The 26,535-nt window shown below is 51.0% G+C and overlaps 1 protein-coding gene across 1 annotated transcript; it reads right to left on the reverse strand.

The window, feature by feature from the left end:
- Positions 1–439: 439 nt before the first annotated feature.
- IGFBP5 (insulin like growth factor binding protein 5) lies at positions 440–19,561 on the reverse strand. Its single transcript, XM_012785186.3, has 4 exons — positions 18,445–19,561; positions 4,876–5,105; positions 4,171–4,290; positions 440–2,915 (listed from the first exon to the last, which is right to left on the reverse strand). Exons 1-4 carry the CDS (start codon positions 18,776–18,778, stop codon positions 2,784–2,786), a joined length of 816 nt encoding a protein of 271 aa, XP_012640640.1. The 5' UTR covers positions 18,779–19,561; the 3' UTR covers positions 440–2,783.
- Positions 19,562–26,535: the final 6,974 nt, after the last annotated feature.

Genomic DNA, 26,535 nt, shown 5'->3' on the forward strand with positions numbered 1-26,535 from the left:
CAGCTGCTCATAAGCGCCCCCTGGAGGCAGTGGAGACGTGCAGGTCTGGGTCAGTAGGCACGGACGTCCGGCAGAGCTCACCCAGGCCGCGAACCCCCACCTCACGGCTGACCGTGAAGAGCCCAGGCGGGGGCAGAGGCCTGCTCAAAGTCCAGCACACTCTGGGGGGAGCCCCTCCCAGGAGTCAGGGCCAGTTCCGGGAGGGGCCAGGGGTGGGTTTGCAGTTCCTGGCTCAGTCTTTTCTTAGGGGGAGTGGTACCCCAGTATCCACTTGGCAGATCCCAGTAAGATAACTGCTCAAGATCCAAAGACAGAATGGGCAGAAGGAGGAGTGATGCGAAAAAGGTTTAGGGTACTGGCCTAAGACATACAGAAATGTGAGTCGGGGTCTGGGGGACAGCTGTGCAGAGATGGGGCGCTCTGACTCAGCAGGTCAAGAAAGTCTCATGGCTGCCGGCCCACCGGGCCCTTTGTCTCCCCGAGACAGAGCACCTCGCCCGTCTCCAGCCAGCTGTCTTGTCCGGGGAGAAGGAGACAGCCCCGAGGTCCGCAGTGATGGGCTTGCCATTAGTTGGAGTACATTTGCTTCTTTGCTGTCCCTCTTCTAGCTATATTTGCTCCTTGGTCACCATAAGTTCGGTGCTGGAGGCGGTCTCCCCTGTGTTGTGCGTCAGGGCAGAGTGGAGAGAGCTGTGTCCTTTGCCAGTGTCCAAGCCCTCTTCCCTGGCAGGGTTTCTTCAGCCTTAGAGGACAGCCCAAGGCCACCCATTGGTTGAGGACGTCAGCGGAGAACGGAACTTTTCTTGGTTCAGAATCTGGCTGTCCTAGGACGGCACCCCTGAAGCCGCCTTCCCTGGCTGTCCTGGGCCTCTCCTCCGCCCACCACCCCGGTGAGGGACCAGGGGCTGCCAGCACAGGGGACGAGCCTGAAAGACTCTCGGCCTTCGTCCCTCCTTGTGGCTGAACGTGGGCATCGAGCACGGTCTCGGCCCTTCGAAAGCACAGCCAGTCTCTATTGATCCTTGTTCCTGTCCCGCTTCTAGCGTCCGGGACCCACCTGCAGCTGCCCGCCTTCCCCAGCTCTGTGCCCTGGCGTGAGCTCGTTTCTATCTTACAACCCATCCCCCCATTTTCCTCTCTCCTTCTTCTTGAACCCCAGGAGGCATATAGGGCGGGAAGCCAAGGAGGCTGCTACGGGTGTTTCCCGCTCTCCGCAGCTTTGCTCCAAAGCTAGAACGGGGCGGATACCCCCACCCTCCACCTGCTCTGGCCTGGGCAGTCCCGTTTACGGGTTCTCTGCACGTGAAAGCTTCCTCCACCCTCTCCCTCTCTGCCCTCTCTCGTTTCAGTCTCTCTCCTGCTCTGCCAGCGTGGAGACCGAGGGAGGCTTCCAAAACACAGGTCCTGTCCCGATGACATGAAAGGGCTGGGACAGGACCAGGCGGGTCACACTTGTTGACCTGTTGGGTTCATCTGGCGTGGTGTCCAGAGACAGCTACCTCCCGAGGGTTTAAAGACTGCGTGGGACGCATGCGGGGGTGCGGTGCGCACATCGAGCGCTGGCCTCGCCTGGCTGGGTGGGTACATGTGAACACCTGTGTGGAGTCACACTGGGCCCCCGAAGAACGGAGTTTGCTGCTCATGGGGAGCCCTGACTAGGGGTGGGCAAAACTGGCATTATGGGTTGCACTGGGAGAACGTGGGTTTCCTTGGTTTCCCCAAAATGAGGAAGCTCCTCAATGCCCCACGAGCTACTCTGAAAAGTTAATGCAAACCTCTGGAAGAAAGATAGAAAGAAAGAAAAAAAAACAAAGAAATAAAATAGATTTATATGCCTATATATGACGATATGCAGCCTTGTAGATAAATACAAGCCCACGTTTTTCTCAGCCTATCCTCCCCCACAGAGGCTGCTGCGCTAGTTGGGAATTGAAGGAAATTGAGGGCTGAAACCACAGCTTCAGCATGTGTGTGTGTGTGTGTTTTTTTTAAATCACCCGGGAAAGACAAGTCTTTCCAATACTGGGGTGTGTACGGATTTCTAAAAGTCTGCATGAGGACTGAGAATGCGCACGTACTTGACATTCACGTCTCTGCTTGGGAAACCTAGCTATCTAATGTCACTCAATTACGAATTTGTTTTTAGAGGGATGGAATGCATTTTAGCTTTTATAAGTTTAGGGCAGAGACAACATTCTGTTGGGGTAAGGCCAGGGGTCGAGCTGTCCACACCGCTGGCTGGAGAAGGAGACAGATCTGGGAGAGGCCCTGGCACACCCGCCTCTTCCTTTCTCTCCCTGACCAATCCAGACTGGGAAAACTCCAAGGGTGTCACCAAAAGCCACATCTTGGTGCCCAAACTTCTCCCGACTCCAGGCTAGGGCTGGCCCCCGGCGCCTTTCCTTCCTGTCCACCTGCTTGCCTTCCTTTTTGTAACTCTGCTCATCTGTCCCTCTGTTCCACACGAACGCTTTCTTCCCTCCTCTCCCTCTTGTGCTTCCTCTCTTCCTTCTCTGTTCATTCAACTTGCCTCAAAAAGAAAACTGTTTTAAAGGGGGGGTCTTCTTAACTTTTTGCATCCTCTCTGTTGTTGCCATTTTCAAAATTGAGCCCTTGCTAGAGATTCCGAGGTCCTCAGTTTCCTCAAATAGATATAGATATATATATATATTTTTTCCCTTAAATGAGATGAAATGAGTGGCGTCCTGGGGTGGAGGGAGTCTCTGGCTGGCTGGAGTCGGGGCTGGGGGCAGGCGGGGGTGGGGGTGTGGGGAGGGGACGCGTCACTCAACATTGCTGCTGTCGAAGGTGTGGCACTGAAAGTCCCCGTCCACGTACTCCATGCCGGGCAGCTTCATCCCGTACTTGTCCACGCACCAGCAGATGCCACGCTTGCGGCCGCGGGAGGGCTTGCACTGGGGTGGGCAGAGCAACAGGAGGTGAGGACCGGGCTCGCTGAGCCTCTGCTGCTGCCCTCCCTGCCTCTTCCCCACCCCAAGACTGACTCTCATCCCCAGAGCCGAGCTGAGCCGAGGAGCTGGACCCAGCCCTGGGGGTTCTGGTGCCCCCATTTTATGGAGGGGCAGAGGAAAACGTGAATTTAGGCAGCCTGCCCTTGGCTAACTCCTACAACCTCTTTTTTTCCTTTATTAAGAAAGGGTCTCACTCTGTCAGCCAGGCTGGAGTGCAGGGGCATGATCACAGCTCAGTGTGGCCTTGAACTCCTGGGCTCAGCGATCATCCCACCTCCGCCTCCCAAGGAGCTGGGACTACAGGTGTGACCACCATGCCCAGCCATGGCCTCTTTTTTATGTTATCCACTCAAGTTCCTCCAACTCGGTTCTCTCCAGGGATTCTCGACATTGGAAGCTGATCCGATAACGATAATAGTAACAGCAATAATAATATTGTGCAGCTTTGTCAGACACCACTCAACACTTAGTATAGAGCAGGGAATGTTCTAGGTGCTCCACAGTTTCCTCATCCTCCCTGAAGTAGGCACTGTTATTCTCTGGAAGCAGAGACATTAGATGACTGGGGAAAGGAGACAGGCCAGTAAGCACAAGAGCCGAGATTGACCCCAAGGCAGTCTGGCTCTTAAATTTAGATTAGTGGTGCCCTTAAGGTGGGATCAGGGTCACCTGGTAACTCGTGGAGGAGATGCAAAGTCCTCCGAGTCCACCCTAGACCTACCAGTGGAAAGTCTGGGTGTGGGGGGGCCCAGCCACCTGCTGCTTTAACAAGCCCCCCAGGCGATGTTTGGGAGCCATCTCCCGCAGAAGAGCCTGGCTGCGAAGGGGCGTGATGGTTTCAGGCGGCACACAAAGGAAACAGGTTTTAACACCGTGCGCGCGCCCATGCCCTGTGCGTGTGTATCAGAAGAGCATCTGAGGAGCGTGAACAACCTGTGGTGTGATACAGTGTTACAAGTGAACTCACGTAGACAAGATGAATCTCCGAAAGGTTAGGTAGATTATAGCGCAGGAGGGAACGGGGAACACCATGCCTGTGCTACACGAATGCGTGTCTGAGGTTTAGGAAACACCGAATGGCTAATGTAAACACTAAATCGTTAATGGCAGACATCTTATGTGCTTGCCCCAAGTGGAGATTCCGGGCAGGTGCAGAAGTGGAGCCATCTGAACCTGGGAGCGCGGGGCAGGGGCGTACCTGCTTTCTCTTGTAGAATCCCTTGCGGTCACAGTTGGGCAGGTACACGGCACGGGGCACCATGCGTGGGCTGGCTTTCAGCTCCTGCAGGGACGCCTCCATGTGTCTGCGGCAGGGGCCCTGTGTGGACAGGGGGGTGAGGGGAGCGGCAGGACCAAGTGGGACCGCCCAGGCGTGCAGACGGCGGCCCCGGAGTGGGGGCCGAAGGGTCCCGGAGGACAGTCACCACCTTTGGCTCTAATCAGCTGCTATCAAGGATCTTCCCTCCCTCTCACCTGTCACGTGCCCTGGGAGTGTACAAAGCCAGCATTTGGCCAGGTGTGGAGATCCATTTTCCCTTTTGCTTCCCAAGCCCCACCCCTCCCCACAGCTTTTCTACTCTGCCGAGCAATGAAGCCCAGGGGCGTGGTCTCCGGGTGCTCTATGCGCCGGACACATCTCCAGGGCTCACGTGCCTGGTGTGTGCACTTTCCTGGAGTGAGCACTACCTCTATTTCCACTCACGTGGACAAGCCCTCTGTCCTGACAAATGTAAACCCTGAGAATTCTCCTAACCGGAGACACCATGGCTGGCAGTGGGTCCTTTGCCAGATCTAGCCTAAGTACCTTCTGCTGCCCTGAATGCCCACTGAGATGCAGGGGAAAAACCCAAAAGTCAGGCGGTGGCAGAGGGAGCGAGACGGGGAGTGAATCCGCAAGACACACCTGCTCAGACTCCTGTCTCATCTCAGGCGCAGAGATGACCCGGGGGTGGGCGGTGTTCTCGGCTCCCCCCACAAACTTGGACTGGGTCAGCTTCTTTCTGCGGTCCTTCTTCACTGCCTCGGCCTTCAGCTCTGAGATGCGGGTGTGCTTGGGCCGGAAGATCTTGGGGGAGTAGGTCTCCTCGGCCATCTCGGAGGTGGTGGGCTCCTCGTGCTCGCGTGAGTCTCTCTCTGTGGGGAGAGGGGGCCGGGGGTCAGCTGCCCGCGCCCAGGGCCCTGGCCGGGAGGTCAGGGCGAGGGAAGTAACACAGGGTGAAGCAGGCGGGGTCTCTGCCCTCCTGGAGCTCTCCAGACTGGGGAAAGCAGGGACATGAGAACTGGGAAGAATAGCGATGCTCATGTAAGTGGAGAGAAGTTTCTGGAATGCCTGGAGTGGAGCAGAGTGAGTGTAAGGAGGAAGAGTAGGAGAATCTTGGAAGATTGGTAGATGAGGGAGGTGCAGCAGGAGGGAGAGGACAGTCTGGGGCAGGAAGCAGGGGGTGGCAAGGGCAGTGGCCCAGGGAAGGGCCAGGGCAGGAGGTGGCGAGCAGTTTGCTTGCTGGGGGCGGCTGGAGGTGGGAACTGGAGACCTGGCCTGCTGCAGGAAGCCAGGGTGCAGCCAGGGCACTAGTCCTCGCACTCTCAGAATTGCTGGGCCTTGAGGTGTATTTGGACTTGGGGAGCTGGTAGTGGGGTTCTGGGGTCCGGAGCAGCAGGATGGTGGGGCCATCGTGAAGCGCAGGAGGAGGCGACCTGGGAGATGGGAGTGCCAGAAATGTGGGCCCAGTGGGGAACAGCACGGAGGATGCTCTGGCTCGGACCTGGCTCCGAGCTCGGGCCCTGGGAGGCTGGCATGCTGCTCAGCTGCAGCTTGAGAGAGGCCAGCAGCTGGCAGGGCCAGGCAGTTATATATAGGAGCGACTTGGTGACAGTCTATACTTAGCTGACTGTTGACCTTTACAGAAGCGGGACTTTGTTCATGTATTTGTTGACCCTCAATGCCACCTGCCTGGCCTCTCCCTGGTCCACAGATTTCCAGTAAATTCCTGTCCCACGGACACCCGCCTCTGGGCTCCTCAACTACCCCCCGAGTCTCAGCAGACCCAGGGTGGGGGAGACCTTTGCTGCTCCCAGGTGGGCAGGGTGTGGCTGGTGCCCCACAGTGGGACCAGGTACAGGAGCAGGGGCCCTGCCTTCACTGCCTCCCTTCCCAAATCCTTGAAAAAGAAAGTGGGGCGTTGGGTGACCCTGAACACCTCAAATGGGGTGAAGGAAAACCCCATTCTCTACCCCTCCACTATTCCCGGGAAGGCCGACAGCCAGGCTCCGGGGATGAAAGTTGAGGAAGGGGAAGAATTCAAGGAAGTGGCTGGGGGTGCAGGGAGGAGAAGCTTTCTGGAAAGATTCTATTTCATGCCCCCGGGGAACGCTAGGGGTGAGCTGGGGAGGCCTTTGCAGACCCGGCCCGACCTGGTCAGGGTGGCTGGTGGCAGGGAGCACCCCAGCACTGGCTTGTCTCCTGGCTCAGGATTTGTCAAGTTTAATGAACTAGTTCTCTGGCCTTGGCAGGGAAGTTCCCTGCTCCAAAGAAGCCTCGAAGGGTTTGCAGTGTTCCTGAAGGTCGTGGCTGTGAGCATCGATTCCCAGGACAGGAAGGATCGCTGGAGGGGAAGACGAGGAGGAGGAAGCAGACAGCAACGTGGAGAACAGGCTCAGCCAGAAGTTCAGCATCAGGACCCCGGTGCCCGTTCTGGGCTTTCGAGCCCTCTTCCCAGCCTGTCACGATGTCCCCGTGCCCTGACCCTGCTCTGTCAAACCCTGACACGCCTGGCAGGTGGGTTAGTTAGAAGAGTGATGTTTGGGGGTAAAGCAACTTTTCTTGGTTGTGGGACAAGTTAGACTGGAGAGGGGCCAGGGGGGAGCAGGGCTGGTTTGGGGACTCAGTGCGTTGGAAGGCCAGGGCTCTGTTATCTCTAAGACAGGCCCCCACCCGAGGCTCAGGCCCTGTCGGGGCGAGTGAGGAGAAGGAGCACTCACCATGGCACCCGCCTCTTGTTCGGGGATTGAGACTCTCCACCCAGCCTCCCCAGGCTTCCCCAGGCCTCCGGATCCTCAGAAGGCCCCTGGCTGGGCCAGGGGAGAAGGCAGGAGATGGCAGCCACCAACATCCTGGGGGCGTTCTGGGGCCCAACTCCTTCCTCAGACAGGATTATAACCAGAGAGAGCCAGGGCAGGCCGGGGAGCAGGTGGCTGCTGACCAAGGTGCAGAAGAAAGATGAGGGTCTCCTCCTGTGGGCTGCTCCAGCCCAGCCTTGGCCTGGGGAGCCACAGATTGTCACCTCTTCAAGGGGAGAGAGCCCGGGAAGCTGCCTCACCCCCCCCCCGTGGCTGTCCTAGCTCCTGGACTCTTTTCCAAACTCCTTTCCATCCCCTTGTGTCCAAGCAGAAACAAGCACATACCCCTATCTCATCGGTGTTCTTTCTAGTTCTTAAAGACATCTGGGATGGGGTCACACCTCATCTTCCTCTGGCCACCTGTTTTTTTTTGGGGGGGGGAGGAGGGAGGCGCTCTGTCCCTTTGGTCAGAGGATGCCGTTCTCCAGCTGTCATTGCAGCTGGTTCTCGCTCTTTGGTCTCGGTACCATGGAAGCAGGGTGCCCACAGCCTGCCCCACACCAGCGGCTCTTCTCGGGATGCTCAGATTTTGGGAAGAAGTGCTGGGGCCATCCTTAACCTTGCGTCACCCTTCCTGGGAGGAGGATGGGGCTGTGACAGTAGTCTGATCAACCTTGGGGTAAATTTATTTTGACTTCTCTTACTCTTTTCTTTGAAAGTGTTGAGGTATTATCCTGGGGCCAAACAATGACACTGGAAAAAAATGTAAATTCTGGTATATTCTGGTGTCTTTCTTAATTTAAGGGACTCAAAACACTTTTGTAAACCCTCTCTCCTTTGCTGGCCTCATGAAGGCAGCCTCCTGAGAGCAGATGGCCAAGGCTGCAGGTTACTTGGCTGCTTCTGAAGGGCAGGTTCAAAGTCCCCATGTGCCTCCTGGTTGTTGGTGCCACTTAACCCCGTGAGACCTATTACTTAGGCAGCGGGAGAGTCCAGTATCCAAGATACTAATCAGGGTCTTGTGGTCACCTGCAGGCTCCAGAGAGACAGTGGAAACTTGGAAGGGAACCACCGCAGAGCCACGAAGATTAAAGTGCTGGAAAGTAAGCCCGGGGGCGGGATGCCAACGCCAGCTAGCCCCACTCAGCTGCTCTGTGGGCGAGTCCTAAATGGGCTTTCAATTTTGGCAGGGTTTAAATTTTAGATGAAATTAGAAGGCACAAACAGACTGGCTTCTCCTGAGCTATTTCTTCAGGAGAAGATGAACACAGGTTGCAGAAGGGATTTAGGTGGGGTACAGGGAGGACTTCCTGGAGAAGGAATCTGATAGTGGGCCCCGAACCTGTTTGACAGCCAGGTCAGTACCTCCATCTGGCCAGTAGATGGCGCAAGAGACTGATGTCCACACACATCATTTTAAAGTCTGGAATTTGTGTGTGTCCCTCTCCAACTTTTCTGATAATCACTCAAATCCTCTCCCTCTCTTTGTGTGTCTGCCACATGCATTTAGAGTCAGGAGACGGAGAAGCGAGACCTAGAAAGACCCCCGGGGTGGGAGAGTGGAGGGCAGGCAAAGGAGCAGGAGGGGTGGGGAACGAGGCTTAATTTGTGCAGGACGTGGGGCTGTTTCTGTAATCTGCAACCAGAGAAGGTCCAGGAAGGAAGGGAAACACATCCCAGACCTCCCTGCCTATCTCCAGAGGCCATTCTCAGAATAGTCTGCAGAGGAAGGGAAATGTGGAATGCTTAGTATCTTTTTCTGCCCCTGGAAGCTACGGAGGCAGGGCCTTTAATTTCATATTATCCAACAACAAAAAGGGCACTACCATTATTCTGATGCAGTATTTACCTTTGGGGTGGGAACTGAGCCTGCTCTGGGTTCTACACCCCCTGCCCCAGTACTTCCAAACAGCTCTCTAATGCCTCTAGCCCCTCCTTCATTTATAAGCCGTTTCCCATTCATACACAAGGAGCAGGGTCCACAGAGGCACGTATGGGTACACTGGCCTTTCTCCACGGCAACATGAACACGTGCCTGAGGACTGCACCATCCTCCATGTCCCAGCAAACACAGAGGGTGTCTGGGTGCAGGCCCAGCTGCTTTGAACCCAGCGACACCCTAGGATGGGCTGTAGTAGCCACAGCACAATTGCACAACGGCATGTACCCTGCCCAAGCTCAACTACTGTCTCCAAACCCGCCCTCTTGTGGCTGCTGTGCTCTTGCAGGGGGAAAATTCTTGGCCAGCAGAGGCAGCACATGCTCTTAAGAAGCGTTCTGACTCTGCCTTGCTTCCTAGTCAGAGCAATGGATAGGTCCAGGTGGGGACCTGTGGCTGCCTGAAACCCAACCTCCCACCCTGGGGCTCTTAGTCATGCCCTGGCACCATTAACAGCTTGCTCCCAGGCTGGTGTTAGTTTCTCACTCTATCTTGTTGGACCTCATAATCAACCATAAGAGAAAACTGGGTGGCTCAGATATTGTGACTTGGCTTACAGAAATTGGAGAAACTAAGGCATGCTTGAAATTCACAACCCAGGAAGAGTGTAGGGCTTTGACAGGCCACGTGGACCTGGGGAGATTCTCCAGTCTCTTTTCCTAGCCAGAAGCCAAAATGGGGATGTCCAGAATCTCTCTACAAGGAATGAAAATAGGCATTGGGTTTCCTATGGCTCTCATTCTAGCTCCCTCTGGGAATTTAACACTAAAATTCCTAAGGGCAGCACTCTGCCATTTATCTTCATTCCTCCGGCAAATGGTATTCAATAAACAATCGTTAAAGGGAGAGATGTGTAGATCTGCCCCAGAGGCAAAGAGAAGTGGGTCTAGAAGTATTTCTGTAGTATAAGCTGGGGCACATTAGAGCCCAGTGGATGCCTCGGGAGGTGGTCCCATCCATGCCCCTGCCTCAAAGCATGACGACACTGCTGCAGAAGGGTGCAGGAGGCAGGCTGATGGACAGCACAGCCGTGAGAAGCCCTGCGTATACTGGGCATCTCTTTGACCTAAGGCTATGCCATCTACTATGGTAGCAGCTAGCCAATGTGGTTATTGAAATTAATAAATATTGAATAAAATGAAAAATTCAGTTCCTCAGTTGCTCTAGTCAGATTTCAAGTGCTCCGTAGCCATATGTGACTGGTGGATACTGTGTGGACAGTGCAGATCTAGAACGTCGTCACAGAGAGTTCTGCTGGTCCAAGCCTTGGTGTAGCTGAAAACAGCAAGGCCCAGGCTAGACGCTCCTCAGACCCCTCCACAGCCTGCCTGCAGCTGCCTGTTCTTTGCTACAACACAAGGCTTGCAGGAGAATGAAGGATCAGCTGATCACTGTGTATAAGAATGTAAGCCATGTCTCAGTCTCCTGAAGTCTGTTTCCCAGCGGTGCATGCCAAATGACTTAGTTGCATGGTGTGTGTGTGAGCATTTGCACAGGGAGAAAGGCTCAGGGGTGGTAGGGAGGCTGCAACACCCCTCTTCCTACCCATCCTGTCCCTGGGCAGCATCTGCCCGGGCCCTGTCTCTCTCAGAAGACCCTGGGTTGTTTTTTAACCTCTGTAGTCAGTAACAGATGTGCAAGTTCTGGGCTCTTTTTAACCCGAATTATGGGCTGAGAAGGAAAGGACCCTAACCTTCCAAGAGGAAAAGAAACCCAAACAACTGTCATCCTAAAAAGCAGTTGCAAGAAGGGAGGAGGTCCAGGAGGCAGAGCCCGGCAGGGAGTCGAGTAGACTCTGAGAATCCTATTGACTGGACCAGGAGGGCTATGGGCCTCCCTAGCTGGGATCCTCTACCTTATTTCAGGCAGGACAGCCACAATGGTTAGGTGCCAACAGCACAGTCGGCCAAGGTGGGAAGAATAAAGCTACCGTAGAGTACGATGGATAACCACTCAGAGTCGGGAGCCAGACCACCTGGGTTCAGGTCCCAGCTCCACGACTGACTGGGCACATCCAACTGTGTTGCCCTTAACCTCCAGGTACCTTTTCTGGGAGGAAGCTGGGGCTGCCGACCAATAAGCCTTGGTGCAGATTTACTTTCCCCTTAGCTTCTTCTCCCTCTCTCTGTTTTGGTTTTCTCATCTCAGTTATGGGAGGATGACAAGAGCCCCTTCTCCATAGGGTCGTTATGAGGATTAAATGAGCGAATATGAGCTAATTAACTTAGCACAGGTCTCTGCCTGTGTAGCTCTCTGTTGCCTCTCATCTCCCTAGTTCTAATCATCCACTAAAAATATGAGAGTGTGGCACCTGGTAGACAGATATCTACTTGTGGACCACAAAGATCAAAGGCTCCTTGGGCTGCAGAAAGGTTTCCAGAAAGTGAAGGCCCTGGGCAGTCTGCCAACACCAGGTGACAAGGGCTTTGCACAAGTGCCTCTGGGAACCAGTCTCCACTTAGAGAGCCCCCCTGGGGGTTCTTGCCTCTGTCTAATCCCATTCCATCATGCTGCATTAAGAGTACTGGGTCTCCTTCCCTAAGGATGGAGAGAGACAAGGTGACCCACCACCCTCCACAATGTAGCTGTGGCAGGTGGCAAGTTGATGACCCATAGAATGAAAGGCTGAAGTCCCACTTACATGTGCTCCCCTCCTGGCCAGGGACCAGAGGTAAAGAAAGGCTCCTCATTTTTTTTCTGAGGACAAACTAGGATTCGGGGCTGTGACTCCAGGGCACATTGCTTGGTTGCTGGGTTGGTGATACATGGACACGTTGGACATACACATTTATGCACAATGTCCAAGGTGAGCATCTCCAGGCAGGTTTCTCCAGGAGTTGGGCAGGGGGAGCTTGCCCAGGGGAAGTGTCTATGTCTGTGGCCCATCACACCCCAAACGAGAAGGTGATGGTGGGAGGTGGCCCCTGGAGGAAGTGCTGATCTGGCCTGTTTCCAGTGTGACCCATCACAGCCCATTCAGAACATTACAACAGGTGGCCACATTCCTTCAAAGTCTTAGATGAGCAGAAGGGGGGCAGGGAGCCGCAGCTTACGCCTCACTCTGGGATCCCCTAAGAAGAGGGGCTCTGCCAAGGGTCAAACAACAGAGTCACAGCTGTGATAAAAGCTCAGCCTCTTCTACTTTGACCCTTTGGGGAAAAGAGGGAAGAGTGGAGACAGCGATTCCTTCTCAGGTGAGGGAGCGGCTTGCTGGTGGCCTCTGTGCTATCCAATTAGGTGGCATTAACCACACGTGGCTACTGAACACTTGAAATGTGGCCAGTTCAATGGAGGAAGCAAATTTTAAAATTTATATAATTTTATTAGTTTAAATTTAAAAACTGATAATGCCTTTCAGTTATTGCAAAAATTTTAAATATGTTTGGCATGACTTGAATAGGTGAATCTACTTTTTTAACTGTAAGTTTTATGAAACCTAAATATGGAGCAAATATTTCCAATGAAAATTTAGTGTCTGAATTGAGATGTGCTGCAAGTGTAAAATACATGCCAGATTTCAAAGGCTTAATAGGAAAGAAAGAATGTAAAATATCTCGTTGTAATTGTTTATTTTGAGCACATGGTAAAATGATACTATTTTGGATACATTAATTTTACCGATTTCTTTGTCTATTTTTTAAAAAGCTACTAAAAATGAAAAATTACATATGTGGCTTTTATTATATTTCTATTGAAAGTGCCATTTTAAAGGATCTGGAGGGAGAGTCATCTTTGCTGAAGTGACAGAGGGGTGTCACAGTTGTGCCGGTACAATCTAAATGTCTGGGGACAACTGGAACTCACCTAAAACAACCCCCCCAAGTCAGCAGAGGCCATCCAAGGCCTGGATCCAAGGGCATATTCAGTGAGGCTTTACTTCAGGATTTGGCAAGGCTCAGTGCCCTGTCTGATGGTTTCGGCCGAGGGGTCAAAAATAAGATGATCTGTTTAATTTAAAACTGTCCTCGGGTTCACCTGGCAGGTCTAACCTATCAGGGAAAGGGGCTTATCTGCCTCCTTCGCAAGCATCCCCAAAGGAAGGAGCTGCCGCAGCCTCCAGGATGTATTAGGATGGCTCTCAGCGCTTCCTTCAGACCAGCTGAAGGCCCTCCGCTGTATTCTGGAAGCCTCTTTCTCCTCTCCTACTGAAAGATCTTCGAAATTACCTGCATATATGTTCAGTAACCAGGCGGCTCTCTTCCTTATCAGCTTGTGCAGTGCATGGTTTTCCTTCTTTTCCTCTGATGCAGAAATCCTCCAGCCACCTCCCTTGCCCCACTCGCCACACCCTCCCTCTGATCTCCACGTTCTGCTCCCTGGCCATGTGGGAAGCCTGTGCCATGGGAGGCAGGTTGCCACGGGACGCAGGTCACTTCTGTGCTGTTTCTCCTCCAAGACCACGGGCACAGCCCAGAGACAGCGAGGGCCTGCCTGCCTCCCCACATCAGGAGAGCTCCCTGTCATTCAGGAAACGATGTCGGGCACGTGGACCTGAAGGTGGGGCCGGGCACCACTCCTCACGCCCTCCTTGCCTAAGCCAGCCTTGCTTGCAAGACCGTGTAGAAAAAGGGACCGAAGTGAGTGTGAAAATAGGAGAGTGTTGTATTCTCCACTTTTGGGGTACTCAAACAGAGCACCCCAAAGTTGTGGGCCCTGATTTCATGGGATGATAGCATTTGGTGATGTTTGCCAAAGGCCCAGGCAGGAGCCCTAGTGAGTAGAAAGAAGGCCAGGAATGGTGGGACACAGAGCTGGAGCCCCTAGGAAGAGCTGAGTTCCAGCCCTGTGTCTGCCTCTAACCCTGCAGCCTCATCTTGGGCAAGTGACATCCCACTCAGGGCCTAAGCATCCTCCTACTAAAACGAGGGCCTTGACTATGATAATCACTGTGGGTTCCTTCCAGCTTTAACATTCTTTGGCCAATACCCAGACAGTTCCTGGAGAGATCCTAGGACTGAGCTAAACCGAGTGGCCAGGCAGGAAAAGCCACTTCCCCTCTCACTCTTCTGAATTTATAAAATATATAAAAAACGATATCATAACAGAAATCATGGAAAGCAATGGAACTGGAAATAAAAGGAGGGATTCTCTGGATACTGGGGGAGGGGAGCAGAAGCCTACAGGGGTGGGCTTGTTTATTGTTGTTGTTTATTTGATAATTTATTTTTGCAAATATGTAATAGGCTTGTTATTGTTCCTTATTTATTTGATGCTTTATTTTTGCAAATATGCAATCAATCTTAATTGTTTTTAATAACATGTCCAGATTACAATTTAAGGATAGTCTCTGGGAATTAAAACTTTTGAACTAACTGTAGTATAAAGGCAAAACTAAAACTAAACAAAAATCCTGCAAGTTGCCTACTTGTCTCTTACTGCAACCACTCTCTCACCCTCTTCCCCTCTGCTCCGGGTCCCTTGTTGGTACCTGGTTGATTATGGTGTTCTTCCAGTTTCTGGATGCTGGTAGGCCTGAAATGTGGTGATCCTTTCTCCAAAGTTTTATTTCCCACACATTAAATATCTTAGAGTCTCATAGGCATTGCTCAGGTATAAAGTAAAACTTTAGAAAAATATTACCCCACTTTCCCGACAGCTCCTCCCCCATCCCTTAAGGAGACCAGGGCTTCTGCAGGGATTCCTGCTCCCATGCCCTCTGCTGTAACCCTCATGGTGACCTCTGGCTCCTGGGGTCAGCCTGGTCCTCCGCAGCAGCTGCAATCCCACCTGCCTGCTCAAATCCAGCCCAAGCCCCAGGACCAACTCGCAGCTGCTCTGACTTAAAACTCAAGCCCTCAGGGGGTGCCTTAGAGTTGGGGGGTGGAGACGGGTGGGGGGGGAGAGTGGGAGAGGATAAGAAGGGGAAAAAAGAGAAATGGAAAGAAAATGAGCTCCCAGTAACTGTGCTTGTTCTTCCAGTCTGAGCTGACACAGCAGAAAGAAGGGGGGAGGTGGCAAGAAGAGTTGAATTAAAGCCCCATCTCGCTTCTTCCCAACTAGGTTTTGGTTGGCTCAGGGCACAGCCATCCTCTCAAAGACTTGTTTCAAAGGGAGGGGGTGCGGGTGAGAAAGGAATCTGGCTCCTTCAGTTTTCCGTGATCTTGCTCAACTCAGACATAAATCTGGCCAATAAACCTAACTCTGGAACTTGACTTCAACATGGCATTTGGACCAGGCTTGGAGTTGAAGCCAGGGTGATGGAGGCCAAACCCCTCAAAGAAGCAAAGGCTAAATTCGTTTTTATTTAGGCATTTTTTCCCTTTCTTTTCCAGAGCATATTTTCTGCCCCTCTTTGTCTCTTATTTCTCAATGATGGAACAGAAACCCAGACCACTGCTCCCTGCATCTCAAACTTAATATTTCACCAGCACAAGAGAGACCCCCCCCCCCCCAGCAACCACGCTGGGCACCAGCCCCTCAGGTCACAAGGCTCCTTTCCCTGAGCATCGTTGCCCAAAGCAAAGTTCCATCTTGCCTTGGCTCACTGCAGCTCACGTATATTTACTGAGAGCTTGGCCCAATAAATAACTCCTGTCTCTCGCCTCCCTCCAGCCTCACCCCTCCTTTCTGTATCTATCTCTGACCCTGAACTGGCCAAAATAAGATGCAGGGCCGGGAGCTGACTCCCTCTCCAGTTGCTCAGCAACCGCCGGCAAAACAGCGGTCTCCACCCGCCCTCTCCTCTCCCTCCCAGAAGCTTTGGCCGCCTGCCACCTCACTCTCCTCTGCTCCCCATTTCTGATTCTAGAAATGCACCTTTTGAGGGGTTATATATAAAGATATATAATACAGCCTATGTGATATTTAAATATAGCCTATACGTAAGTATATATGACATAGCCTGTATTATAGATAGCCTATGTTATATATGAATCTATATAATATAGCCTATATTGTAGAGACAATATAGTATTTGGATATAATATATATCATATGATATAGTATGATATATTTGTGTGTGTATGTATGGATATATATGTTGCAATCGCGGGGAGGGCAAATCCACATCTGCACTGCTCAGATTTTGGTGGCGGGGGGAGTGGGAGGTGGGAAGTAAGTTGGGGAGCAGAAATTTTGGCTAAAGGACTAAAGGGACACCCTCTTCCCTGTCCATTTCCCTCTCCTTAAGAACTGTCGGTGTACAATCTCCACTTTTTGGGGACCCACCCAATGGTTCTCTAGGTGAAAGGTCCTCTCCAAGGGGCACCCACTTCCACTCCATCTGTCCCGGAGGAAGGCGTGGGCCGCAACTGCAGTCCGCCAGGCACCTGCTTGAGCCTGGGTGGAGTTGGAGGAAAGTGCCCGGCTGGGGCGGGGGGCAGGGAGGAGAGTCTGCTTAGGTTAGTCCCAGAGGCACCCTGAAGGTGGGGCTGAGGAAGAGGCCGCAGAGAATTCTAAAGGGGGCCTTGCTTGGGACAAAAGTGGTTTGTGTGTGCGTGTGTATGTGTGTGCATATGTGCGCGCGCGCGCTCGCTCGCTGGGTTGAACTGGGAAGTTGGATACTCCGTCAGTGTTCGCCGAGCAATTGAGCGCGCGCGTGCGCCCTGCGCGCGTACCCTGCAGGCCAGGCACATCACTCCAACCACACGCTGGGGCAAATAAAAGTGGGGCCAGAATGCGGCTGAATGATACCTTGCATTCTTTCGATGAGACCGGATTCTTAGCCAGGGCGCTCTCTTCCAAGCCGGGAAATCAATTAATTTTCCTCGGCCTCCCCCCGCCCCGCCCCCGCTCCGGTAAGCTTTTCCAAATCCGCATTCCCCCAAGAGGAAGGCGGGCAGGACCGCCTTTGAAAAGTGGATCTTAATAAAAATAACCCCGCAAATCGGCCCCTGGGGCTTCCGGGGCCTGCACGTCCTCCCCTCTCTCTTTTTCTGGGCTGCAACTCGGAAAACGACTCCTGCAAAGCGGAAGGGGCCGGCGCCTGCGGCAGCGAAGACCTTCCGGGATTGCGGCGATCCAGGCTGAACTCCGGAAAGCTCCCCTGCCCCTTGGCAAGCGCGGACGCACCGATCTACTGCACCACAGAGTCGGTAGTTCGCACTTAAGAAAACTTATGTTGGGGTGCTCGTGAGTAAGGGAAGGGGACAGGACGGGGGAAGGGCGCTGTTCCAGTAAGAAACTACTCCAAACATTGTTTAGCCAAGTCTTAACACATTTTGGAGAGAATCAATAACCAGGTTGACGTCTTAGAACCCAGACTTTTGTGTAGTTTATTAAACGTTTTTTTTAAAACATTTAAGAGCAGGTAACTTCCCCAAAAGAAACGTAGTCCAAGGGGACAGAACTATTCTGATTGAACAAGTAGCTCTGTCGATCAGTTAAACCCTAGACTCCGGGTGCGCAGAACTTGGGGGCGGGGCAACCCGGGGGCGGGGCAAGCGGAGGCGAGGCTCCCGGGGCGTGGCTTTCCTGTCTCCGCCCCCGCATTTTGCATTCTGCGTTTCCCGGCCCCTCGTGCACTCACTCCACACCCACTTGTGATCTGGTTTAAGAGACAGGGTTGGAGGGAGGTTGCGGAGCGGGGGATTGCGGGGGAGGGGGTGTGGGTGGGAATCAGCGCAGGCGGGGAAGCTGCGATGTCTGAATCTCACACCCCCTTTAGCCTCCCAGCCCTAGAGCCACCTTTCATCCTAGGTAAAATCTGAATTGGGGAGGGCAAAAAAGGAATTAGGTTCAGGAACGAACACACGGCACAGAACTCCAAACCCTTCCTTCCCCCTAGCCCCGCGCTCCTAAAGTAGTCTTTTTCTTTCTGGGAGGAAATAAAAGGCATTTTGCAGTTAAATATGTTTTGCCATCGACCACAATCAATCATATTAAACCAAAAGCAATGGTTGTGCACGTGGGAGGGGCATCGAGGCCCCCACCCAAAAGGCATTAGGGTGTGTGTGTGTGTGTGTGTGTGTGTGTGTGTGTGTCTAGGGTTGGAGGGATAGAAACGTCAGGAGGCACGGGGGTAGGGGTGCAGGGCTGGGGCTGGGAGGGACAAAGGTGGAATTAGCTCAGAAGATGGGTAAAGCCTCTCTCTCCAGGCTCCAATTAAAGCAATATTTTAACAAAAGAGATTTTTTTAATGTCTGCAAAAAACGTATGGGGAATGGGGGAGGGAGTTGATAATGGAACACACACGCTTTCAGACAGAAGATTGGGTACCGGGGGCATCTGGACCTTGAGACCGAATAGGAGCTCAGAGTCAGTATTCGGATGGGGTGCGTGGGGGGGGGCGGGGGAGGTGGGGGTAGGGGGATAGGGGGAAGGAGAACGAGCGAAAACTGGGAGAGGCTGGGCTAGACAGCAGCCCAGGGGAACAGGATCGGCTAGGGCTCCAATTCTGAGGTGCAAGGACCCTCCCCAACTGCTCCTGGGCTACACCCCAGCTCTAAGCCACTTGCTGCGCAAAGCGCACCGGCCCAGCCCGTCTCGTGTCCCCCGCCCGTGCGCCGCGTTACTGACTGGCACATTGAGCGCGCTCACCGATCTTGGCTTGCTCCCGGTAGCTCTTTTCGTTGAGGCAAACCCCGCGGCCGTGCAGCAGGGCGTGCAGCGGCTTCTCCTCGTCCTGCCGGGGAAGGCAGCGCAGCCCCTGGGCGCAGCGCTCGGTGTAGACGCCGCACGACTGCCCCTCGGCCAGGGCGCAAGTCATGCAGCAGCCGCAGCCCGGCTCCTTGACCAGCTCGCAGCCCAGGGGGCTGGGGGGGCACATGGAGAGGGCTTTCTCGTCGCAGGGCTCACAGTGCACGAAGGAGCCCAGGCCCTGGGCCGGCCCCGCGCAGGCGGCCAGCAGCAGGAGGACCGCGGTGAGCACCATCTTCTCCGAGTCTCCCCTTTGCCTCCGGGCGGGGCAGGAGAGCGAGAGTGCAGGGATAAAGGGGCCAAGAGGGCGCCTGGAGAATTTTTTTTTTAAAAAAATCTCTGGCAGGTAGAGCAGGTGTCCTCCCCCAGACACTTGCAAAATGTAGGGAGAGATGGGAGACTGGGATGTCTGCAAGCAAGTCTCAATTGCAAGGATTAAAACCTTGCAACAGGTTGGGGGGAAAAAAGGGCAGCGCTAGGTGCACGCAGAGTGAGCGGAGGCCAGAGAAACCCCCAAGCCGGATCTGGTCAGAATTGTAGGGGGAAAGCAGGCACAAACTTGTTCACCCCAAAGCAACCACCGAAATAATGAGCTCAGAGGCTGTGGAGTTGGGGGTGGGGAAAGAAAAATGGATTTGTCTTCAAAAATTTTGTTTAAAATCTAAAACACACCCCGCTCCTGTCTAACCCCCGGCTGCCAGCGGCGCGCGGCTGCCGCGGAACAGGTAAGCGGCTTTGGCTGCAGCCGAGATGGTGGGAGAAAATATTGAAATCAAGAAATTAAAAAAAAAACAAAAAACCAACCCACCCAAATCCTAACACCTCCTTTCTCCCACTCTGCCACCACTTCTTTGAAATTCGCAGGTTCTGTGTGAAGTCCGGAGAAGGGTGCAAACGGAGGAAGGGGGAATTAAAAGGAGTGGAAAAAAGAAAAAGCCCACACCGCTTTGCTGCTCTTTCAGAGAGCTCTTTCCCCAGCAGAAGTTTCCAAAGAGACTACGGGCTCCGAGCGAGCAGGCGCTTTTAAATAGACGGCCGCTGGCTGCCAGCCAGTTTGTAGCTGCAATTTGAGCTCCCCAACACCCAACCCAGGCAAGAATGCCAAGGAGCTTTGCTGAACAAACTCACACGGGGTGGGGGTGGGGAGAGGCCTTCTAGACACAAGGGGGCTCCCCTTCGCTCCCAGCCTGCGCCCTCCTCCCCCCGGAATGTAGGAAAGGGGCAAGGGGGACCGGCTGGGGCTACCGCGGGGGAGGGGAGGAGGTACAGGGGCGAGTGGAAGAGTTCTTTGGAGCAGGGTGGACACAATGAGGAGAGGAACTCGGTCTCCCCCTCCCTCCTATCCCTGAACTAATCAAGGCACCGGGTGGAGGGAGAAGCGTTTTCTTATTAGCCAACTGGATATATACGGTGCCCAAGAATCTTCCCAAGCTTTGGAAAACGACTGTCTGCTGGTGTCTAAGTTACTATGTTAAGGTGTGTGTGTGTGTGTGTGTGCTCCCGGGCGTGAATGCAATTGTGTATGTTTGGGGGACCGGTAGTGTAGAATGGCCAGTGATGGCTGGTGAGCTGAATTTTAAAAAAAGAAAGGAAAAGAAGAAAAATGGAATTCCTCCCTCCTACCCAGATCTAGAGAAAAGGATTTAATCAAAGGTGTTTCTGTTGCTCATGGGGTGACTGTTTTTGGTCATGTGGTCAAGAGGTGGCCACTTTCCTTCAGCTACATTGTTGGCCAGGGAAGGTGTGTGTGTGTGTGTGTGTGTGTGTGTGTGTGTGTGTTGTGTACTTGCAAGGAGGGGCATTCTTACAACAGCCTTGTTGGGAGTTGCAGAAACTGACACTTTGGAGGAAATGCTGTTAACTCTGAAAACCTTACCTGGTGACCTGAAGTGTCCTTGTGTTTGGGGTTTTTAGAGGGAGGAGAAGTGGCTTGGAGTGATACTTACCTGGCTGTTGTTTTACAGGGCCATTTCTATTGGGCAGGGCCAAATCCCTGGAGGGAATGGGTAACAGACTAGAGGGAGACCTTGTTATAAGGTTAATGGGTGCTCATGGGCACATCCGGGGAATATGAGCTGACAGGGCCACAGGACCTGCTCGGAAGAGATCCTGACCAGGAACATTCTCATGCCACCTGAAACCTCAGACAGTCTATGGGGACACTATGGACCCCTTCTTTCTTTCATAAAATGAAAGAAAACAAAAGCCTTGAAAGAAGAAAGGTGGTGATTTTAGCTTTTTCTGAAATTGACACGGGTGGGCCATGGCCCTCACAGGCAGGTCAGAGAGAAATGACTAATGTCACTGTCCTGTTGGGAGGACTTGGGGTGACACTGTCATGCCTTTTACATTGCCTCTCTTCCCTGGAGAAGTGCTCTAATTTTCCTTTGGAGAAGGGGCTGCATTTCATGAAGTTTGCCACTAGACTGCACCCTTATCTATGATAAGAATTCTTTCTGGAGGATTGCTTTTAAGAAAATATTTTCCCTTGCTAGTTCAGTTCGGGAGCATCTCACTTTATGCTGTTAACATACTTAGATCCTGATCTCTCTTTCACGTATCTGTTTGCCGAAAGGCACGTTTTAAAACAAGGCTAAAGTTTAAAGTTGTGCCTTTGCTTGTATTGCTGGAGGGGTTTAAGGCGTTGGTTGGGAGAGGGAGGAGAGCTGCCTGCAATGATTAAAAAAAAAATAGCAGCAAGGCTCGTTCCAGTTGATTCTCCCCTTTGTCTGGGGGCTTGGTAAGGTAGGAGCACATTAATAGCCAAAGCTTTTAAAAATATTTCAGAAGCAAGAGGGATCGTGTGTTATTTTCTTATTTGTGACAAGTGCAGACTACAAGAGTGGCAGCAGAGTGTGTAATGTGTGTTCTGGTCCCTGCTCTGATTTCTTTCTGCACACCTTTAGCAGTGCAGTCCACTCCAGGTACACTGGTAGGATTTGCAATGAATGGGGAAATTGTGTGCTCCTTCCAAAGAAACATGAGTTGCCTAGTGCCAACCACCCTGTATTCCAAGAGAGGTGGCCTCCAGTGACACGTCTTTTTGTCTAGCCGACTTCCAGTGGCTTGGCAATACAATGTGTGAGGACAGGTAAAAGGAGGAGGGGATGATTCATAGAGACGAAGAAAAGGGCACAGAGGAGAGAGTCGCCTTTGGGGCAGGAAGGGGGGGCTGCGGAGAGAGGTTACTCTGCAAGACTGAAAATGTTAAGCAACCTTTCTTAATCTCCATTTAGAAATGGCTATGTCATGAGGGATTCAGGGACTGGATTCAGGGCTGTCCAAGAGACCTGGGATTGGCTTCCCTGGAGAGCATGCGAGAAAGAAGGATTCTCAGTGGCCTGGGATTGTCTTGAGGGATTTCATCCATGGGGACTGGCAGGATGGATTTTGCCTCCGAGAGTCCATAATTACTAGACGATAGTGGAGTGGGAAGGTGTTGGTTCTGTGACTACAGAACGTGGGATGATGGGGCGGACCTGTGAGTCTTTCTTGACTCCATTTTCCCCTCCCTTCCACTCTGAAGGCCTACATCTGTTTGAAATCACTCTTTAGAAGATTTCATCTGAAAAAAAAAGTACTTTGCCTCAACCAGGGTAGTTGGGATGGGCTGATTCATTCCTGTCACACACAAATGTCAGAGGCTGGGACCTTCCTTGCTGCCCACTTGTTTTCACTGCCACGGGCTTCCCAACTCTGGCCTAGACCAGCTTTGATACCTTTCAGCCATGTCTTTCTTGGAGAAGTAGGAAGTTAAATATATCCAATTGTGCCCCATTTTCCCAGGGATCACCCTTTTCCTTTCCTTTAAGAGATTCACAGCCTATCAGAATTAAGTTTCAAGAAGTGCAACAGAGTGACCGATTTGCTCTCTTTCATTTGGACAACTTTTCAAAAGGTGAGTAGCAGTTTTATTTTATAAAGCTTCAGAGTCCTTGCCTGTGGTCACTTTCTGTGAGTTTCTAGGTGATTCTCAAGGTAAGAATGATGCCTGATATCATGGTTTGAGAAAGCTAGACTTTTTAATAGACACAAAGTATCATGAGTTCTTCTAGTTGGGAAAGAAAAGTGTCAGCTGAGGGTCTTGTCTTCATTCTCTTCTATGCATTGCTCTCACCACTCTCAGGCAGGCTTGTCATTTATTCCTCATGTCATTTATTCCTCATGTCATTTATTCCTCATGTCATTTATTCCATTTGCAAGACCTCATGGACTTCTGTCCCTTTCCCAAAGGCAAGCACACATCAGGCACACTAATGCTGCAGCCTTATTGGGATTCTAAATTAAGGCACAGTGACCTTCAAGGATGAAGGACCATTTGCTCAGGTCCTTCCCTAGACCTGGGAAGTTCAGCAGGACCGAGGTCTGTGCAGAAAGACAGGCTTAAGGCAGCTTTGCTGTAGTGACGTCGCTGAAGGCTAGGTGGCAGAATAGATACATCATTACAAACACCCCTCCTTCCACAAAGGGACAGAAGCAGACGGTAGAAGTCTTTAACAATGGGGATGGGGATGGGGATGGGGAGAAAGCACAAGTGTGGTTGGGGGACACTTGTCAACATGCTGGGGGTCCACTTCTTGCTGCCCCAGCCTCAGCACTACCACCATTCCTGTGACAACACCAGTCCAGCCTGAGGTGCAAGATCCTCCAAGTCCCGCCAACAGCTGTGTTCACGGTTACTTTATTTGGGAGACAAGGTACAGCCAGGTCAGAAGTTGATGACTTTGGGTTCATCAAAGGATGTCCTAAACCTTCTCAGACCAATAATCACAGTGTGATCTTTGGCCAAAGTGCATAAAAATTTCCCCTTTAAAAATCTTAAAATGTGAATTATGGCGTATTTCGAACAATCAAAGAACAGAATATAATATAATATAATAAAATATAATATAATAGGTATCCTCTGCTCCACACACTCACTTAACACATGTTAACATTTTGCCTTCCTTGTTGAAGATTTTGTTAAAAGAGAAATACAGTGTGACAGGTGGTAGCTCAGCTCCTGCTGCGTCCCACCCAACGCCCTGCCCTTGCCAGAGGTAGCCACTCTCCCCAAATACTTCTGTATCCTTTCTGCACAATGTTTTTCTAAGTTTTCTATGAGATTTCTTGTAGAACTGAGTTAGAATGATTTTTGAGGGTGAAACCAAGTGCTACTTTAGAGTTAATTTTGTTGTGGTGCTTGCAGTGGTGGTAATTTAACTAGAGTCTATTGACCCTAAGGCTGGCTGTTAAAGGAGCTGGAGCCAGCCATGACTCAGAGTGATTTATATCCCTGTGTGAGCAGTATATAAGTTAATAGTTTTACGAATTGATGTTTAGGAGGATTCCAGACAGATAGGGCAGAACGAAGCGGGCTCCATAAATACTGTTTCTGGTTGGAGCCCTCCTGTCCTCTTGGATCATGGGATCTGGCATACTCCTACAGTGGACAGCATGGAAGCTGTGTTTCAATTTTGGAAAATGAAATTAACCAGGAAAAGTGATCTGCTGTGACTTAGAAGACAGTGTCGAGGAGAGAGGGAGATATAGGAATGACGGAATCACATGGAATAAGAGGAGAGAGACGGGATGTTAACTGCTTGAAGCAGATTGAATATGATGCATTTAAACAGTGAAAAGGCCAAATAAAATCACAGTGCATGGTGGGAATCTAGGTTTCACACGGTTCAGGAGGGAGACGTGGTAAGAGCTAGCTTACCACTGTGGCTAGTGCACAGAGCAAATTTGTGTGAATCAGGAAAAGATGCCCTTCCTCAAGATACTTGACTTCTGTTTATCAGAAAATTGTTATAAAATATAGATTCTATTAGGAGAAGAAACTTTAATGCTTCTTCCAGGAAATTGCCATATGACTGTATGTGTCATTGTGATGCCTACTATGTGGGTAGTGCCACTTATATGGGACTCTGGCTGTGCGGAACACAGTCTGGAGAGCTGTATGAGGCAGCCCTGGTTGGAAGAGTTGAGCCTGGTTTCGGAACCATCAGGAAACACTGCTTTTCTACTAGTGTGGAAAGGCTTGGTCCAGTGACATGATTTGGCCCGTTACTGGGGCTGAGGGCTGAACCCTTTCAAAGCAGCTGCCTCTAGCCATGTTCTCAGCAGCACTGACCTAGAGAAGCCATGCTTTTTCATGCCCCCATGTCTTTGCACAAACTGTCCATTCTGACAGGAGTGCTTTTCCCCATCCGTGCTGACTGGTGGACTTCCAGTCATCTCGAAAGACCCAGATGAAATCGTATTTACTTTGGAAGGTTTCACATCACTGATGCCCGCGGGGTCCCCTGTGTCCTCATCAGTAAAATAGGGGAAAATATTGTCTATTGCATGGAGTTGTTCTGAGCCTTGAATGAGACAGTCCATGTAAACTGCATTAATCATATTACCTAGTGTAGCCCTATCTTCTCTATTAGACTGAATGCCTCAAAGGGCCCAAGCTCTTGTTCATCTTGGGTTTCCTTATTTCCCTACGTCTTAGCCATGACCCCCTGGTACAGTTCCTAGCACAGAAGGCATTCTAAAAATTAGTTTTGATTGAAAGACAGATTATTATTTGTCTTAGTATTATTCCAACATCCTTCTAAATACCTAGGTTTAACTCTGCATCATTTTGCCTGACTGTTGGTAATGTCTATGTTGATGTGTTTCTTTTTAGTTATATATATTAGTCTTGTCAATTCTATATGTTTCAAATGTAATTTATGGACTATTTTAAAAAATTCCAATAGAGCCCTATTGTTGGACTTAAAATATCTTAACTGTAATGTAACATAAGTATGTACAAACATATAAGGTATAAGTGCTGTATACTTATGTCACTGTAAAATCCAACAAATTTGTAAATAAACTCAACCAAAGCTACAAACCCAACAGAATGCAAAATGACAGCACTAATTTAGTGTGTTGGTTGATGTTTTGGTGAAAATAAATCACTACTCATCTTGTGATTATGGTTTAACTATTATGGTGCAAGTTTTCTGAGCTTGGCATGCATATGTTTGATGTCCTGTTTGATGATTTAATTCTTCCACTATTTTTTTTTTTAAACAACAATAGAGTCATGTCTTACATAGTGGTTAGTTTTAAAGTCAGCTTGAAATACAAAAATTGAGTATGATCAGAATTCCCATGAAAATTCCTTAAATCATTTGAAAAACAAAACAGTAGTGCAAACCCTTCGCTTTTGTAACGTGGCACGATCCCACCCACCCAGCCTTTACTCAGCTCCCATACACTATTTCAGGATCAAGTCTGCTTCTGCTCTTTGGCCTGTTAGCAAATGACAATGGAAGTGGTGTTGCATCGTTCCTATGCCTTTGAAGATGGAAAATGTCTTCTAGAGCTGGATCAGAAGGTGGTCATCTGGCTGACGTAGAATACATTTATTTTATAAGATTACTAGCAAAATGACATATGCACACACCCTCCTCACAATACAATTTGCAGAGAATACATTTAGAGACCACTCTAGTTTGAGAAACATTAGTTTAACGTTTCATTGTCTTTTTCTGTCTTATCCAATACGGCTCTGGACTCAAGGAGATCATGAATGGTGTCCAGTTACTGCTACCCTGGTCCAAGGTCATGGATGTCTGCTCTTTCTCAATGCAAGGAATATAGACACTTGACCATAAACAAAAAGTTGGGTTTATGGTTTCACAGACCCTTGAGCTGCCTAGACCTCCAGGAAGCTTATCTGTGAGATTCTGTCCTAATTCCTGGCCAGCTTTGAACTCACTCAGTTTAACCAGCCAATTAGTGGGTTTTAAACAGACTCAGGACCTGTCCTCTGAGAGCTCCTTTCTAGGCTGGACAAATAATGACAGGTTGGGATAAGGAATCTGCACACAACTGCATGGCAAGTCTTAGACAAAAACATAAATTAAACAAACATAAATAACATGAACAGTCTGTACTGTTATGGCTGGTCTGTGTGTGTTTGTGTGGTGGGAGAGTATATTGGAAGTTTCATATAGAGATGTCACGGGG

Source organism: Microcebus murinus, chromosome 8 (assembly GCF_040939455.1).
Source record: "Microcebus murinus isolate Inina chromosome 8, M.murinus_Inina_mat1.0, whole genome shotgun sequence".
NCBI classification, from domain to species: domain Eukaryota; kingdom Metazoa; phylum Chordata; class Mammalia; order Primates; family Cheirogaleidae; genus Microcebus; species Microcebus murinus.